Source organism: Passer montanus, unplaced genomic scaffold (genome assembly GCF_014805655.1).
Source record: "Passer montanus isolate IOZ18808 unplaced genomic scaffold, ASM1480565v1 scaffold25, whole genome shotgun sequence".
Lineage (NCBI taxonomy): Eukaryota > Metazoa > Chordata > Aves > Passeriformes > Passeridae > Passer > Passer montanus.
In genome coordinates, this window is record NW_024367149.1 from 10,346,359 (window position 1) to 10,361,426 (window position 15,068).

Consider the following 15,068-nt stretch of genomic DNA (forward strand, 5'->3'; position numbering starts at 1 on the left):
GCAATATCTTGTCAGGTGTTTTCCTTCTTAAGGGGGCTCATTTGGGTGGGAGATGATGTTTCCCTGGAGTGGGAAGCGTTTTTGCGGCAACAAATGATGAAGTTGTGTGAAATTTGTTTTGCAGCCTGAAAGAATGATTTATTTACAGTACTGCATGGTACAGAACTCGCATCTCATCACCAAGCATCACCTCTTCTGCCTCTCAGCTGAATAAATCACACTTTTACAGGAGCTGACATTTTGCATTGTTTTCCTAAGAAAGACGTTTTTGATTTGTGCTGTTTGATAGACTCAGCTTAATGCACTTCCCTTTTGGGGATTATTCCCTCTAATCTTTTATTTACACTGAATTTTTATTGGAGTATTAGAAGTAAATGTACTTCTGGATGTACAATATGCTTGTAAATTTAATATTCACTTTCATACTTAGGAAGAGTCCCACTCCTTCCAGCACATGAGCTAAAATCCAAATGGGAAAACCTGCTGGGACCAGAATACGAAGTTATGGTATGTTTTATTTCAATAAACTACATTCATGAATGTTATTTCTTTAAATTGCAGATCTGTGAGCTTAGCATCACAGGCTGTTTATAGAACAGTTCACTGTTTGGAACAGATCAGTAACATCAGATTTTCTTTCCTGTAACATCAGGGCTGAAATGTATGTTATAATGAGTTGGGGGATTTGCTGCCCTTTTATTTTATTCTGTTTATATAGATACTATTGTTACACAATACGAGACAGGAACAGTGATTTAAGGAAATCAGCTGTCCTGTTAAATCTGCATCATAGGAGCCACTTAAAATATATGGCATTTTTATTATTTCATTCATGATCTATTTGTTTTTCTGGGCACTGAATAAAAAAAGGGCTCAGGATAGAGCTCCCGTTTTCAGAAGAATCTTACCATTTTATCTGAAGAATGAAAGAATGATTTTCAAACGTGCTGGGAAAATACAAAGTAATTCTCAATAGTGTAACTTTGTGGTGCCAGTGTCTAGTAGATATTTCTTCACTTCGTATTAAATAATTGCCTAGCAAAAGATTGTTTTGATGAATTGTCACGAGGAGTTGATGGAAATTGTAATTCCCTTGTGCTTTTCAGTGCTGGGTGAGCCAGCTAGTACAGATAAAAGACTCGGGACAGCGTTCTTCCCAAAGCCTTAAAAAATTCTCACCACCACCAAGAAAATGCCCTGTTTGTCTTTGCAATGCTTGTCCAGTTGATTTAGAGACACTTATTTTTACTACTTGGAGTAGCCATCGTTCCAGTCACTCGCTGGGAGATTTAGAGTAGCTTTAAGAATTGCCTTGAGAAACTCGCTTCCCCTCTTTCCATTAGCACTCCTTTAAGATCTGGAGCTCGTGTGAGATTATGTACATGATGCAATAAATCTGTTTGGCTGCCCACTTCAGTTGCTTGCTATTCCCACCCTTACATTTCCAGGGGCTGATATTACCTCCCTGAGCACTATCACACTTCCCACAGAGGATGAAATCCTGCTTAGCTGGTGAATCCAACCATTCCAAATCCTCCTTCAGCCGCCGCCGGTGAAATGTCAGCGGTGGAAATGTTAACCATGGGGCCTCTTGAATGATAGAAGGGAGCTCTCCCCTGGCATCCCATTCTGAAAGTCATTTTCTGCTTCTGGTTGCCTGTGCCTCCCTGCTGTGTTCAGGAGCAATGTGACACCCCATCACTGTGTCACACCATCACAGTTCAGCCCCCTGAACTCACCCCAAAGGTGCCTGCAGGGTTCTCTCAGGAGTATTTACCTTGGGAGGAAATAGTGCTTTAATAGAGGGGTTGGTGGCCCTGGTGGCTTCTGGTCCTTCTTGGTGCCAGTGGAAGGAGCTGAGGTTCCTGAGCAGGGACTGTGTGGTGTCAGGCTGAGGAGCTGCCAGTCATAAATCCACTTAGTTACATGGACATGAAATGGGTTCAGTCTGTCAGGAAAAAGCACCCTGAGTACTGCAAAGCAACATGCTATGAGCACTGTTTAAAATTATCAAAAAGAAAAGTCTAATCTTTATTAAACTAGAAGTTTTCAAAGAAAAGTTTCCTGATTGGTTTTTTCAGGTCCCAGTGTAGCTTTCCTTTAAACAATCAACTTCAGTGTCCCAGATTCCAACCCTGGGCCGTAGATTGGAACTAAATGATCTTTAAGGTCTCTTCCAACCCAAACCATTCTATGATTTTGTCTTAATTACATTTAAAATTGAAGTAAATAACCTTCTAATATTACAGATAAATCTGTTATGTTAAGAAGGGACAAAACAAGAAAACTGGTGGTGAGCAGAGTTATTTTATTAATCTTTAAAAAAGACACCGAAAGGATTTCCTGTCCCTGGTTTAAATAACCCACTTTGCATTCCCATCTGGTAATTAAAGTTATATATTTCAAGCCAGAAGTTGGTGGGTTAGTCTGGATGGAGATGGCTGCACTATAGCCTGAGGTAACAACTTAAGCTGTCATACTTTCAAATTCTGACTGGCAAGTCCGTGTGGGTATTTGTGTCAAACATAATGGCATTTTGTGCTTACACAGGATTACTGAACTTGACTAAAATTGGCATTTGGGCTCCGGGAATAGGATAATATTGGAGTCTGCTAATGGTGCATAATCACCACATTCCTACTTGTAAATGTTCTGTGCCTGAAAGATTTTTCTAACATTTGTTTAAAATTATTTTGCATCAATGTGACATTGTTTAAGTACGGTTTATTTTGCTCATGAGTTGAGGTTTTTTAGCCAGAATTTCATCGTTCTGGTAAAGTCTTTATTGTCCCACTGTTGAAAAGTGTTCTGATGTCCAATTTTTAGGTTGTGAATGTGGATATGCCCTTTAAAGACGATTCAGAGCTCCAGAAGTACTCAAAGGTAAGGCTTACATGGTGGTTTCCTTCCTGGTGTATGTTGGCAGAGTAATCCTGGGAGGGCAAGACACAATTCCAGATGTGGTTCAGGAATTCAGTGGTTTTGTGGCTCTGTATTTTCCAAAAAAAGGCTGCCAATATTCTGCTTATCTCCTGGACTGATCCAATACCTTTTCATAGCACAGGAAAATGAACCTTTTAACAGTTCATTACCAAATGCCCAAACAACAAAAAAAACCCACCCTCAAACCCTTAATTTTGGGGTATTTAATTACACAGAATGGAGCAGAGGTTGAAGCTCTGCTGAACAACTTTTTTGTCCCACAGAGGATTTTGCTGTAGTGATCCTGGCTCAGGCAAAGGGATGTGTAATTCATTTCAGTTGTCAGATCTTAAATTAATTTCACTTCCAGGAGATTTTCAAGATACCTGTGTTAATATTGTAGAAGAGAGATTTTTTGAGGTGATGCATTTATATATTTGTGGGGACACCTCAGTGGGGAAGGGCCATAAAGTCATGAATCAGGCATGCTCTGAAGGAATGCTGTGGATCAGTGGATTGCTCCTTTTATTTGAACATCCAGAATAATTTGGGAAGCAGGACAATCAGTCAGTGTTTGAACTCCAGTAATAAAAAGCCAGAATATGTCCAAACTGAGGGAGCAGCCACTGCTGATCATCTCTTCTCCCCAGGTTGCCATGATTTCTTCTGCCTTTTCTGGACACCCTTATTCTACTTTTCCTGATATTAGCAGACTTAAGGCACTGAGGGTTGGAGTTTCCCTAGAGAAAAAATCCAAATTAGGGAGTCCCAGTGGGAAAAGGCTGACACAAAATCAGTGATCTCCCCTTGCAGAAAAAAGGATGTCAGTTTTAGTAACCGCTTACAGAGGACACTTCGTGGATATTTTTTGTGCTTCGAAGTAGTGTAGCTCCCAAAGGAGTAAGACAGCTGATCTTGTGGTGAGATTTTAGGGCAATTATGGAACTTTTTTTTATTCCTTTATTTATTTCTAGTTATTTAAATGTTGTTTCCCTTCTCATGGAAGAGGTCTTGGAACTGGATGATGTTTAAGGTCCCTTCCAACCCAAACCATTCTGTGATTTTCTGTCAGCTCACCTTTTGGGTTGGTACTTCTCTCTGTATTTTTCCCATTAATTATTTGAGAATACAGTTCAAATTGCCTTTCCCCCCAGGGATAAGACTGGTTGTTTTTATTTGTGCAAACAGTTTGTAAAGAAAAGTTATAGACACTTGTGCTGTAGCACAGGTGAGGTCACTGTGAACATTTAATCATCTTCCTGTGGGTTTGGTTCCATTTGGTGAGCTACTGAATCCTAAATCTGTTTTTATCCTGGTAGATAAAGATTTAGACTTAAATACATATTTATCTTTATCTTTTGGCAGCTGTTGCCCATCCACACTCTGAGATTAGGAGTTGAGCTGGACACTTTTGATGGACATCATTATATATCATCCATTGCTGCAGATGGCCCAGCTGCAGCACTTGGTCTTCTGCAACTGGAGGATGAACTTCTGGAGGTAAAAAAATAAAACAGAAAATAAAAATTATCTATTTCCTCTTTTTTTGGCCTTCTTAAAATTCTTCTCTTCAGTTCTAGCTTGGCTGCTTGTATGCAATAGAATCATTGCAGATTAGTTGTGAAAGCAGAGTTGTGCTTTGGAATTCACATTCATTTTCTTCACTGTTCCCTTCCACATTTATGGAGAAAATGTCAAATTCTTGTGACCTCTCAGTGACTTCATGGGTATTTTTCTGAAATGTTTTAACATGAGCATCAAGAGTTACAAAGGCAGAGATAATATTTGTGTTGAATTATTTGTAGTCCTGTGGCTCAGTCTTTTGCACAATTTAGCTTTTGTGGTGGATAATCTTTCTGAATATTTGTCACCCCTAAAACATTTACAGCAGTCTTAGGAACAGTGGTTTCAGTTACACAATAAAACTTTTTTGTGGAGTGTTGAAAGATATTTGTGTGTATGAGCAAAGACATCAGTTTGTTTAAATGTGTGTAAAGAGGTATTGGGGCAGCTTTGGTGTTATCAGAGTCACACCAGACCTATTTTCTCATGAAAAATAATGATTTGATAAAATTAAAATAATTCCTATTTGTGTCTGTGTGTGTGTATACATGTGTCCATTGGTATATCAGCCTGCTAGTGAAGAGACATTAATTTCTAATTGCATGCTTACTCCTTGTGGAATATTTTGATATTGGAGCCTTTTTTTAGTGGATGCAAAGAACATTTAATGGAAACAGAATTAGGCATTCTGAAAGATTGATTTGTTAGGTGTACAGCTATTCTGCTTTTACTTCTTCACCCCCTAACATCAAACATTCATACTGGTATCACTAAGACCTAAAACATTTTCTTATTGCTTAATGGAGGAAACCTTGATTCCTGAAGGAAGGGATTAATGGAATGCTGGAAGTGTCATTTAAGTTGCTTGGCCACTAAACAAAAAAATTTATAGAAAAAGCAATAATGCAGTGCTGTAGAGTAACTCAGGAAACTTTAATTGTGCATATTTAACAGTTTTATGTATTACTCTGTACTCAGAATTAAGTTCACAGGTATGCCCAGACCTAGTGAGTGTAAATTTTTTGCTGCTCTGTAGTTGGGGGAAAAAACCCCAACAAAATAAAAATGTGCTCCGGGGCTAAAGCTGCAAGTGCCAGGTTTAGCCCAGACTGTGTTTTTGCAGCCAAGTTATAAATCCCTTTAAATAGGGGTTTGCAGTGGAAAAAGTGAGAGCCCCATTCCCCAAACAAGCAGCCTTACCTGGGCCTGATACATTTGGGATTGAAATATGATCAGCAAGGATTTTTTTTTTTTTTTCAATATACAGTGAGTTTGAATGTTGATTATTTTTAATGATGTGTTTGAATTATGACAGACAGCACCATACCCCTCCCCTGCCCTTCATTTCAGCTAATTCCACTGTGTTCTTTTTCAGGAGTAAATTGCTTTTTTGTGCCCTTTTGTTGTAGCATTTCCCTGCTGTTTGAGGGCTGCCTGGCTGATGTGCTGAATGGGTGGGTGTAGGGCACCTTGCCTGCTCAGAGGCTGATTTCTGGCAGCTGCAGGAGGAGAAATGGGAGTCCCCAGGTCTGCTGGGGGGTGCTCAGCAGCTCTTCCCCATCCATCACGGGATGCTGAGAAGTGCTGGGAGCTTTCCACCACGCTGCCACTCTCCAAGCATTAAAAAATCCTTACGTGTGGATCCTTCTGCTTAAATAATTAACTAATGGACGAGGCTGATAGCTCAGCACTTGCTGTAATTCTTGCAGAAGAAGCCCAGGGCAGTTTGTCTTGCCCTGGTGGGGGCCAGTTCCACCACTCTCAATTTTCCTGCTTGGCTGGGATGTAGAGAGTGAGAGGAGCTCTGTGTTTCCCAGAAGCCCAAACTATATTTACACTGCAAAAAGCACAAAGTGGGGGGAAAAAATAGAAGTGGTCAGGAAGCAGATGTTGGCTAAAGTGGGATTGCTGTGGAGCCTTGAATAAGATTGAAGGGAGATCCGGGAGGTTTGTGGAGAGGCTCTGCCTCAAGTGCACCTGTGCAAAGGTGTGTCCATGTCTGGTGAACGTTTCCATGCTGATTTCTTGGGTCATGTGTGGGTTCCTTTGCAGTGTGGGCATGGAGGGAAGGGCTGAAGGTAATCCTCAGTTATCCCCACTTGCTGTGGAGTGGCTTGGATGAGGTGCTGGGTTCCCAAACCCATGGCTGCACTCCAGCACTGTGGACATTTGGTTGAGACAGGGACTTGAGGCAGCCTAAAAGAAATCTCTGGACAACATGAAGTGTTGGGATTGAGTCCACAGCAGTTACTGGGTTAAAGCCCTGCTCTTTTGGGGCTGCAGTGCTGGCTAACACAGGTGATTTATGACACCTGCTGTCCTCTTATTTAGGGACACCCTGCAGTGCACAGAGGAACCCGTGGGATATAAAAGTTATAAAATAGGTAAAAAGGATATAAAGATTATAAAACATGTAAAAGAGGATGAATCCCTCTTTGTTTTCCTGCAGAAATAGAATCACAGAATGACAGAATGGTTTGGGTTTAGAAGGGACATTAAAGCCCATCAAGTTCCACCCCTGGAAAACCTTCCACTATCCCAGATTGCTCCAAGCCCTGTCCAGCCTGGCCTTGGGCATTGCCATGGGTGGGACAGCTACAAAAAAAAAAAAAAATCCAACTGCAGGATCCCATTTTTAAAGCACTATTATCTGTCTCTCTATCTATCTATCTATCTATCTATCTGTCTAATCTATCTCTTACAAAAAAAAAAATCCAACTGCAGGATCCTATTTTTAAAGCACTATTATCTGTCTGTCTCTCTCTCTCTCTATCTATCTATCTGTCTAATCTATCTCTTTTTTTTTCTTTTTCAAAGTCTGTGATTTAGGACATCCATTAACAAGGATCTGTTATCACTCACAATCTTGGGTTTATGGTATGGTAGGCTTCGACCCTCGTCAGGCCTTTCTGCTTAATTGCTTACTGTAATTGGTTGCTTTCTGACTGTACAAACATTCTCACCTGTTTTCTGTAGGATCTGTTATAGTTTGAATCACTTTTTGTTATTTTGTCACATTTTAAACTGGCAAAGTTAGAATCAGAGAATCGTTAGGTTAGAAAACACCTTAATGATTGATGGTTTTGACCAAAAATTTGGTCATTGACCCAAACCTTTAAACTAGTTGTGATAGTTCTGACTTCAGCTTTTTGATCAAACCCCAGAACCTGTGTTTGCTTAAAATATTGTGGAAAAATTAAATTTTTTATCTTTTTAATTACAAACACACAAACGTAACACTGAAAAAAGATCCCCAACAAAGAAACAGGTGAGAAAGAAATAAGAATTCTAGGAAAGGTTTAGGCTTGGAAAAGCGATGAGCAGAAAAGAAGTTAGGGGAAGCTAGAGAGATGATGCAGCAGTCAGTAGTCACAAGATCTTGGAGATGAAGTTTTACAGTAATGTATGTATTCTTCAGAAGCATATGTTAATAAAATCATGCAAGCTGTGCCAGAACCCCCAGGTAAAATCAGATCAGACTTTCAGGCTCGGGTGGGGAAAAATGTACGCGAAAACAAAAAAAACCCCAAAAAAACACCAAAAAAAAAAAATCAAACTTTGTGTGGCCCCATTGTGCAGGTCAACGGGGTGCAGCTGTATGGAAGATCCCGGCGTGAGGCTGTCACCTTCCTGAAGGAGGTGCCACCCCCGTTCACCCTGGTGTGCTGCCGGCGGCTCTTCGGCGACGGCACCAAGTCCTGGGTGGACGAGCCCCCCGTGGCAGTGTCCCCTGCAGAGCAGAAGGTAACACTTCTCCTGTCCCCAACGTGTGCAAAAGGACGGTAAATTTTGTGGAAAAATCCCCGTGTTTCTGGGTTTACACGGGTTGGTCTGGAGGAAGTTCATTGTCCTGGGAAGACAAGGTGGGTAAATCACCGCGCCGCTTTGCTGACTGCACATCCCATTCATCATCCCCACACTTAATAGGTGAGTGAGAGCTCTGAGTTACACTAAATCACGTCCTTGCCACCATTAGCTGATTGCTTCCGTGTTCTGAGTAGGTTTTTATAGAACTGAGGGAGAAAAAAAAAATAAAAATCGAAACTTAGAAGTTTCTTTCTGTCGCAGGAGCTTTGAAGTCTCAAAGTAAAGCCTGACACTTGTGGTTGCTCCTGTTTGCAAAAGTATTTACAGCTTGGCTTCTTATCTTTTCTGATTGCCTGGCCTTTCTGTTAGCTGTCTGTGGTTAAATCTTTTATGCTGTTTATTTTTCCTTTATGCATCTAATGGGACAGCTGAAGTTCATCAACGTGTAACAGGTTAGTAATATTCTAACAATTAATTAGACTAATACACAGGTATTTGTGTGCCAGGTTGGGCTCTGATGCTCAAAACATGTAGGCCCGTGCCCAGGGGAGTACTCAAGGCAGCAGGCTGGAGAAAACTCTATTCATAATGCTCAGTGAAGTTTTAATTCCATAAAAGGTCACGTTTTAGGGCATGTATGCACCATTAATAATCAAAATATTGAAATAATAGTGTTTGTAAAGAACTGAGAGAATGGTATTTGAACCAGAACTTTTCTTTTCCAGGTGAAACCCGAGGAAGACTTTAATCCTGAGGAGGAGGAAGGGGAATTGGCATTATGGTCTCCTGATGTGAAGGTTATTGAGCTGGAGAAAGACAGAAATGGTTTAGGATTCAGCATTTTGGACTATCAGGTATATTTTCCTGTATAACTAAACAGTAGAAATCCCTTTGATACCTTGTGTTGCACGGTGCCTTAGAATGTTTTGTGATGTTGATTACTGAGTAATGGACTTGACACTTGGGCCTAGGAACTGTAGGGAAAAGCAATGTATTTTGGGGCCAACTCTGTAAAGTATGGAGTGTTCTAAATCTCTGATTATTGGACATGATAAAGTGCAAAATCTTTAATCAAGCTGCACCCCATAACTCTGAGTTTAATGACTAAATGTTGGGCAAGGTTGGTTTTTTTTTGGTTGTATTTTGTTCTAACTTAGAACGGCTTTTCAGCTGTGAGAGTGGTAAGTGATGGTTCTTGGGTATTAGTTGGAGATTATTATATTCTTAATTGTTAAACTCCTTAGAAATTAACAGACAAGCCTTAAGTTGTAGGGAAATGCTGCTAAAATTAATGAATCCTTCTTTCGGAAACCCTGTCTTCAATTAAATATGTAGAAACTCTCAAAATCTGTAGTCAGAATGAAATGTTCTTCATGTTTCCAGTCAACATGATATATTTTTTTAAACCTCCAGTCATCATATTTATAAGGAAATAAAATAGCTGGATCACTCTTTATAATAATATACACATCACATCTGAGTGCTGCCTAAACATTGTAGTTTAATGAAATGTGTTCAACTGTTGTACATAAATGTCAAGTGATATAAAATTCACTTTCTGATACAATAAGGCAGGGATTGGGAATGAATTAGAAGGAAAAAAATATTTGAAGTATTATGCAAACCCATTAATTCTATATTTTAGCAGTGCGATTTAAGATTACTGAAAATAGATCCTGTTAGTCATTTTAGCTGACACATGTTGTGTTGCAGTGCCAGCTCTACTCTAGAGTTGCTGGGAGTCTTTACAGAGCAGTAATACACAGATTTGCTTTTAAGTTCTCATATAATCAGAATTAATGAAGGCTTTAATAGCAGGCTTTTTATTTACTTATTCGCAGATGCAAATACATGAGCAATGTTGTGGTACTTTCAGCTAAATTTAAATACATTCTAATCAATTCTAAATGAGTGGTAAACCACTTAATCTCAGATCTTTATAATTTCAAGATATTTATGTATAAAGTGTATAAAGTGTGTTCTTTTGTTTGGGATTTGCCTCTTAGATCTTTTACACTTTTCATCATCTGCAGATTAATTTTTATAGAGAGATATCTGTGGCTGTGTGTGTGTTTATGTAAATACATCCATCACATCCTTGAGTGCAAGGCAAAGAAAATAAATAATTGTCTGTGCTACAGTGGAGGCAAGGGAAAAAAAAAAAAACAACACCAAAAAACTGTGTGTGGTTCCTGGGAGAGTGTTTGGAATTCTTAACACAGATTTTCTGGGAAGCACAGAATTACAGCAGTGTTTAATTGTGCCTTAAAGGACCTGGAGACCCTTCTTTAGAACATGAAAGGTGTTTTTGTAGGCACATACTCTTTGTTTTACAAGGGAAAATTCAAGCTTTATAATGGCAAATGATGCTGCTTGTGCTGTGTATCCACTGCTGATTTTTCTCCATTTGAAGAATACAAGTTTTAATTTTTTTTTAGGTGTTTTTCAATGAAGATGGGTCTTGCCATGGCCCATCTTCATCATCAGTGACTGACCAGCCTTTCTAGGCTACCACAGTGCTGATGGAGGTCGGATTTTTTTTAGGTGTTTTTCAATGAAGATGCCATGGCCCATCTTCATCATCAGTGACTGACCAGCCTTTCTAGGCTGCCACAGTGCTGATGGAGGTCGGGAGGGGAGGAAAATGAAGGGGAGATTTTGTTGGTAATTAACACACAAGGACTGGCTCTGTGCATTACAGAAATTCAAGGGACGTTTGGTGTTGCATTCCCAGCTCGGAGGAGGTGATGTGGCCATCCTGGGTTTTTTAAGATCCACCTATTTCTGTGGCTGTTGGCTGAAATGACACTTCAGAAATTCTGGGGGGACTTCAGGAAGCTCAGTGGGAACGGGGAATTACATCAGGTTTAAAAAGCAGTGATGCTCTATTGCCCCACCTGACTGTGCCCCACACAAAAGTGGAGCAGCACCCTTGAAATGGTGGATCCCAGTGGATCCCAGCCCCAGGGTGGGACTGGGGCTGTTCCCTGCAGTGTTTAGGAAGCTCTGGAGTTCTGCTCATCCATTCCTGACACTGAGAGATGCCAGACACGCTGCAGAAGCACAAGAATGCTCAGCAGTTACAGACCAGGCTGCTCCTTGTGCTCTGGAAGTTTCTTCCTGCTTGCTTTCAAGCACAAAGCTTTTTACCTTTCCATCTTAAATTAAGTTGTAGAATTAGATCTTGTGCTGAACACCCCCGTGTTCTATAATGTATAATATTTGCCATTTTGTTCCTCAAAACTGGCTGCATGGTCAGCATAAAGGATGCTGTGCCTCAGTTGTCCAAAATGCTGCACTTCCCAAGTCATGCTCTGGAAAACAGAATTAATAAAAATTCTTTGTGAGGCAGAATAGGAGTCTGAGTACGTGGAAAACGGAATGCTGAGATCGAGAAAATTATTACTCTGGCATATTAATTTTTAATGGGCTGTCTTTCTAATAATGTTTCATCTATCAAATAAATGATAAGCACATCCCAAGTGACTTGCAGGATATTCCCAGAAATGTACAAGCATAATTCCAATGCCTATATATTTTAATGAACTAATTACAAATTAATTATACCAATTATGCATAATCAATAGTATTTCTACTTTGTCCTGTGTTTTCTTTTGATTGCCTTTAGGGATTTAAGGGCTTAAAACAGAGCTTAAAACTTACTTATTTTAATGAGGTTCATAAAACTTTGGGGTAGAGTTACCCCTTTTGCTGTGACAGGATAGTATTTATATAGGATATTCTTTATCTTCCAGGGTAGAATTTATATAGGATAGTCTTCATTTTCCTGTGGTCTCTGTGTATTTAAAAAAAAAACAAAAACAACTTTTTCCCCTTTGAATGTTGTAATTTGTAATTATGTTGTAGGAAATGTAAAATTTTTGAGAGTACTGCTCTGCTGGCAGCAAGGTCAGTACTTGGCGAGAGGGGAGGTGGATGGGAAGCTGATCCTGTGGATTCCTGAAATTATGGATTTCACTGGATTTTTTTTTCTTTCATTTAAATGAGAAACACTGAAGACGTCTTAAAATGAAATCTTCTGTGGTTTTTTCTCTTGTCATCACTGTGTTGTGACCTGGTGAAAGCTCCCAGGCCAGGCACTGCTTTTGCTTGATGGTGCTGTGGTGGGAAGGCTGCAGAGCTCTCCTGGCCATTAAAAGCTGTGCTGCTCAGCCTCCTGGCCAGCTCCTCCATGGAGCAGCACACTCTGCCTCCCTTCATTTCCTTCTCCTTTCACTGGAGAGGTTGCTCTGCCTTTCACCTCTTCACTAACCCTGATGTGGTGCTGCTGGCACAGGGAGTGCCAAGTGAGCTCTGCTGGGGAGGGAGGAACCCAGGACCTGCTGCTGGGGTGGTTTGGGATGCCCTGGGGTGGAAAGGGGCTGCAGTCAGTGCATTTCGTGTTCTGTCAGCGGACCTGAAAGTATCCAGCTTAACAGTAAATCTGTCTGGCCTGGAACTGATCACAGAATCCCAGAATGGTTTGGGTTGGAAGGGATCTTAACCCTCTTCCAGTTCCAAACCCTGCACCTTCCACCAGACCCTTGGTTGCTCCAAGCCCCATCCAGCCTCCTGGCACAGCTAATCCATTGTTTTTGAGACCAATGCCTTTTCCTTAGAAAGAAATTGAAAGATACATTATGAGGTTAAAACAGAGAAGAGATGCTGTCTAAAAACAACTGCGACCCCAGGGCATTAGAGCAAGAGGAAAGAAAAATCCCAAAAGACTTATAGGGGAAATGAAGAGATCCCAGCAGGACAGAAGGTTCTTTGAGCCCTGGAACAGTGTTTAGCAAAGACCTGATGCATTGCAGGCCAACAGGCTCTGTCAGTAATGTTTCACAGAAATATTGGAAAAAACCACAGGTAGCTGAATTGCAGATTTCTTGAGGCAGTATTGACCAGAAGGTAACTTGAATGGTCTGATGAGCTTTTATCAAATTAAACAAAAAGCTGAATGGACTTTATGTGGAGCTTAATTTACTGTGCTTTGAAGTCAGAGTCTTTTTAAAGCAGCTGTTTGAGAGTGCATGAAACTGGAGAGGGTGAGGGGTGCAGTGGGGAGGTTTGACATTTTACACAACTCTTGGGAAGGACTCTGAGATGCAGTTTCTCCCTGTCTGTGCTAAGTCCCCAGTGCCTGCTTGCTTTGGCACACTCCAGCTGCCCTGGAGAGCTGGCTGGCTGCAGGAACTCATGGACTCACCTGCTCCAAGTGATCCACGGGAGCAGAAAGAGGCATTTCAGCACTCAGGAGCCTCAGGTTACCCTGGGCTGGAGGAGCAGGGTGAGTTGTGCCTGCCTGGCTCAGTGCTCCAGGGATTTTCCTGTGCTCTAGCAACAGGGACCCCACAGCTGCCTTATTCCTGCCTTCCCTTCATTATTAGTAGCAGTTTTTCGTGCTGTAGAGCTGAAGTCTCTTTTGCTGCACATTCAGCAGGTTGTGTTTTGTCCTTCTCCCAGGGAGCATGGGAAACAATTGTTTTCTCTTTTCTAACAAAATCACTGCATAGTCATTCACGGCAGGAAGTGAAGCAATTTAAGTGTCTCCAAATATCTTTCCTCTTTTCTTTATGCCCCAAACAGGCTCCAGATGTAGAGTTAAAAAAAAAAAAAAGCAAACTGACTTCTTATTTGTAGAAGGTGGTATTCATGTAGATTATTTTTTTTCTTTTTTTTTTTACTTTCTTGGTCTGTTCAGCAGTGAGATGCAGGCTGGAATGCTTTGACAAGTTGCTGGCTAAACGTTTGCCCTCTTGTGATAATTTGAGCTTTGTCTATTCTTGTGATAAGTTTGTTATGAACAAAGAGGCATATTCATGTCTTTGTTAAACACATTTTCACCTGATCATGTGATGGAAACCTGTGGCTTACTGGCAAAAGCTGCACAGCTGTATTAAAAAGCAGTTTTACAATGGCTATCAGCTTGGTACTGGGAAAACTGATAAAGGCAGCTTTTCTCCCATCTCTACAACCCATCCACATTCATTAACATCAAAGTTCTGTAAGCCTCAGTACCAGCTGTGTTGGTACTCATCTCACGGAGGATTTGCTTCTCTCCCCCTATGGGAAAGTTCTACATCCTTTAAATCATATTAAGCTGCTTCATGTGTAAAATAATTCTTAATAGTGTGTCATGAATTGAATTCAGTGTAGCTTTTTGAAAAATTCTCTTGGAGTTCAGCTTAAAAACTACTTTCCAGGACCTCAGAGCGGGTGAATGCAGTTGAGCACATTCCTGGAGAAGTTTCTGAGGTGTTCACGATTAGTGGATTCCAAAACCTGCAGTACTAATGCCTTGGGAGAGCAGAGACCACTTCAATAAGAAATCAAAGAAATCTCTGTGTGTCTCACATGAAGATACAGACAGACCCACAGGAAGAGATCTGGAGAACCTGGAGGCAGGAAGGCACTTTATGGGCTGGGTGTTCCTGACACTGGGCTGGAGGGGGCCATCAGTAGGACTCTAAATGAGAAGTCAGGGAGGAATCTCATGGAATTATTCAGGTCGGGAAAGTCCAACCTGGCCTGAGAGCTTTCAGTCCAACTGTTCCCATCAGCACTGCCAAGGCCACCACTGCCCCTTGTCCCCAAGTGCCACATCCACAGGGCTTTTCAATCCCGCTGCCCTGGGTAGCTGTGCCAGGGCTGGACAGCCTTTTTGGGGAAGGAATTTTTCTTTGTATCCAACCTGAACCTCCCCTGGTGTAATTTGGTCATTCCCTCTGCTCCTGTCCCTGTCCCTGGAGCACAGCCCGACCCCCCGGCTGTCCCCT

General features: G+C 41.1%; 1 protein-coding gene across 6 annotated transcripts in view; it reads left to right on the plus strand.

Annotated features, from left to right (window-relative positions):
* PATJ (PATJ crumbs cell polarity complex component) overlaps positions 1-15,068 on the plus strand; it is a 138,924-nt gene that overhangs the window by 24,350 nt on the left and 99,506 nt on the right. For all 6 annotated transcript variants that reach the window (XR_005627700.1, XM_039711657.1, XM_039711659.1 and 3 more), the window contains 5 exons: positions 431-507; positions 2,827-2,883; positions 4,288-4,422; positions 8,065-8,229; positions 9,018-9,146. Coding sequence is in view for 5 of the 6 variants with exons in the window: in XM_039711657.1 (XP_039567591.1) it covers positions 431-507; positions 2,827-2,883; positions 4,288-4,422; positions 8,065-8,229; positions 9,018-9,146 (563 nt within the window). In the remaining variant the exon portion in view is untranslated. The remainder of the gene's footprint in view (positions 1-430; positions 508-2,826; positions 2,884-4,287; positions 4,423-8,064; positions 8,230-9,017; positions 9,147-15,068) is intronic.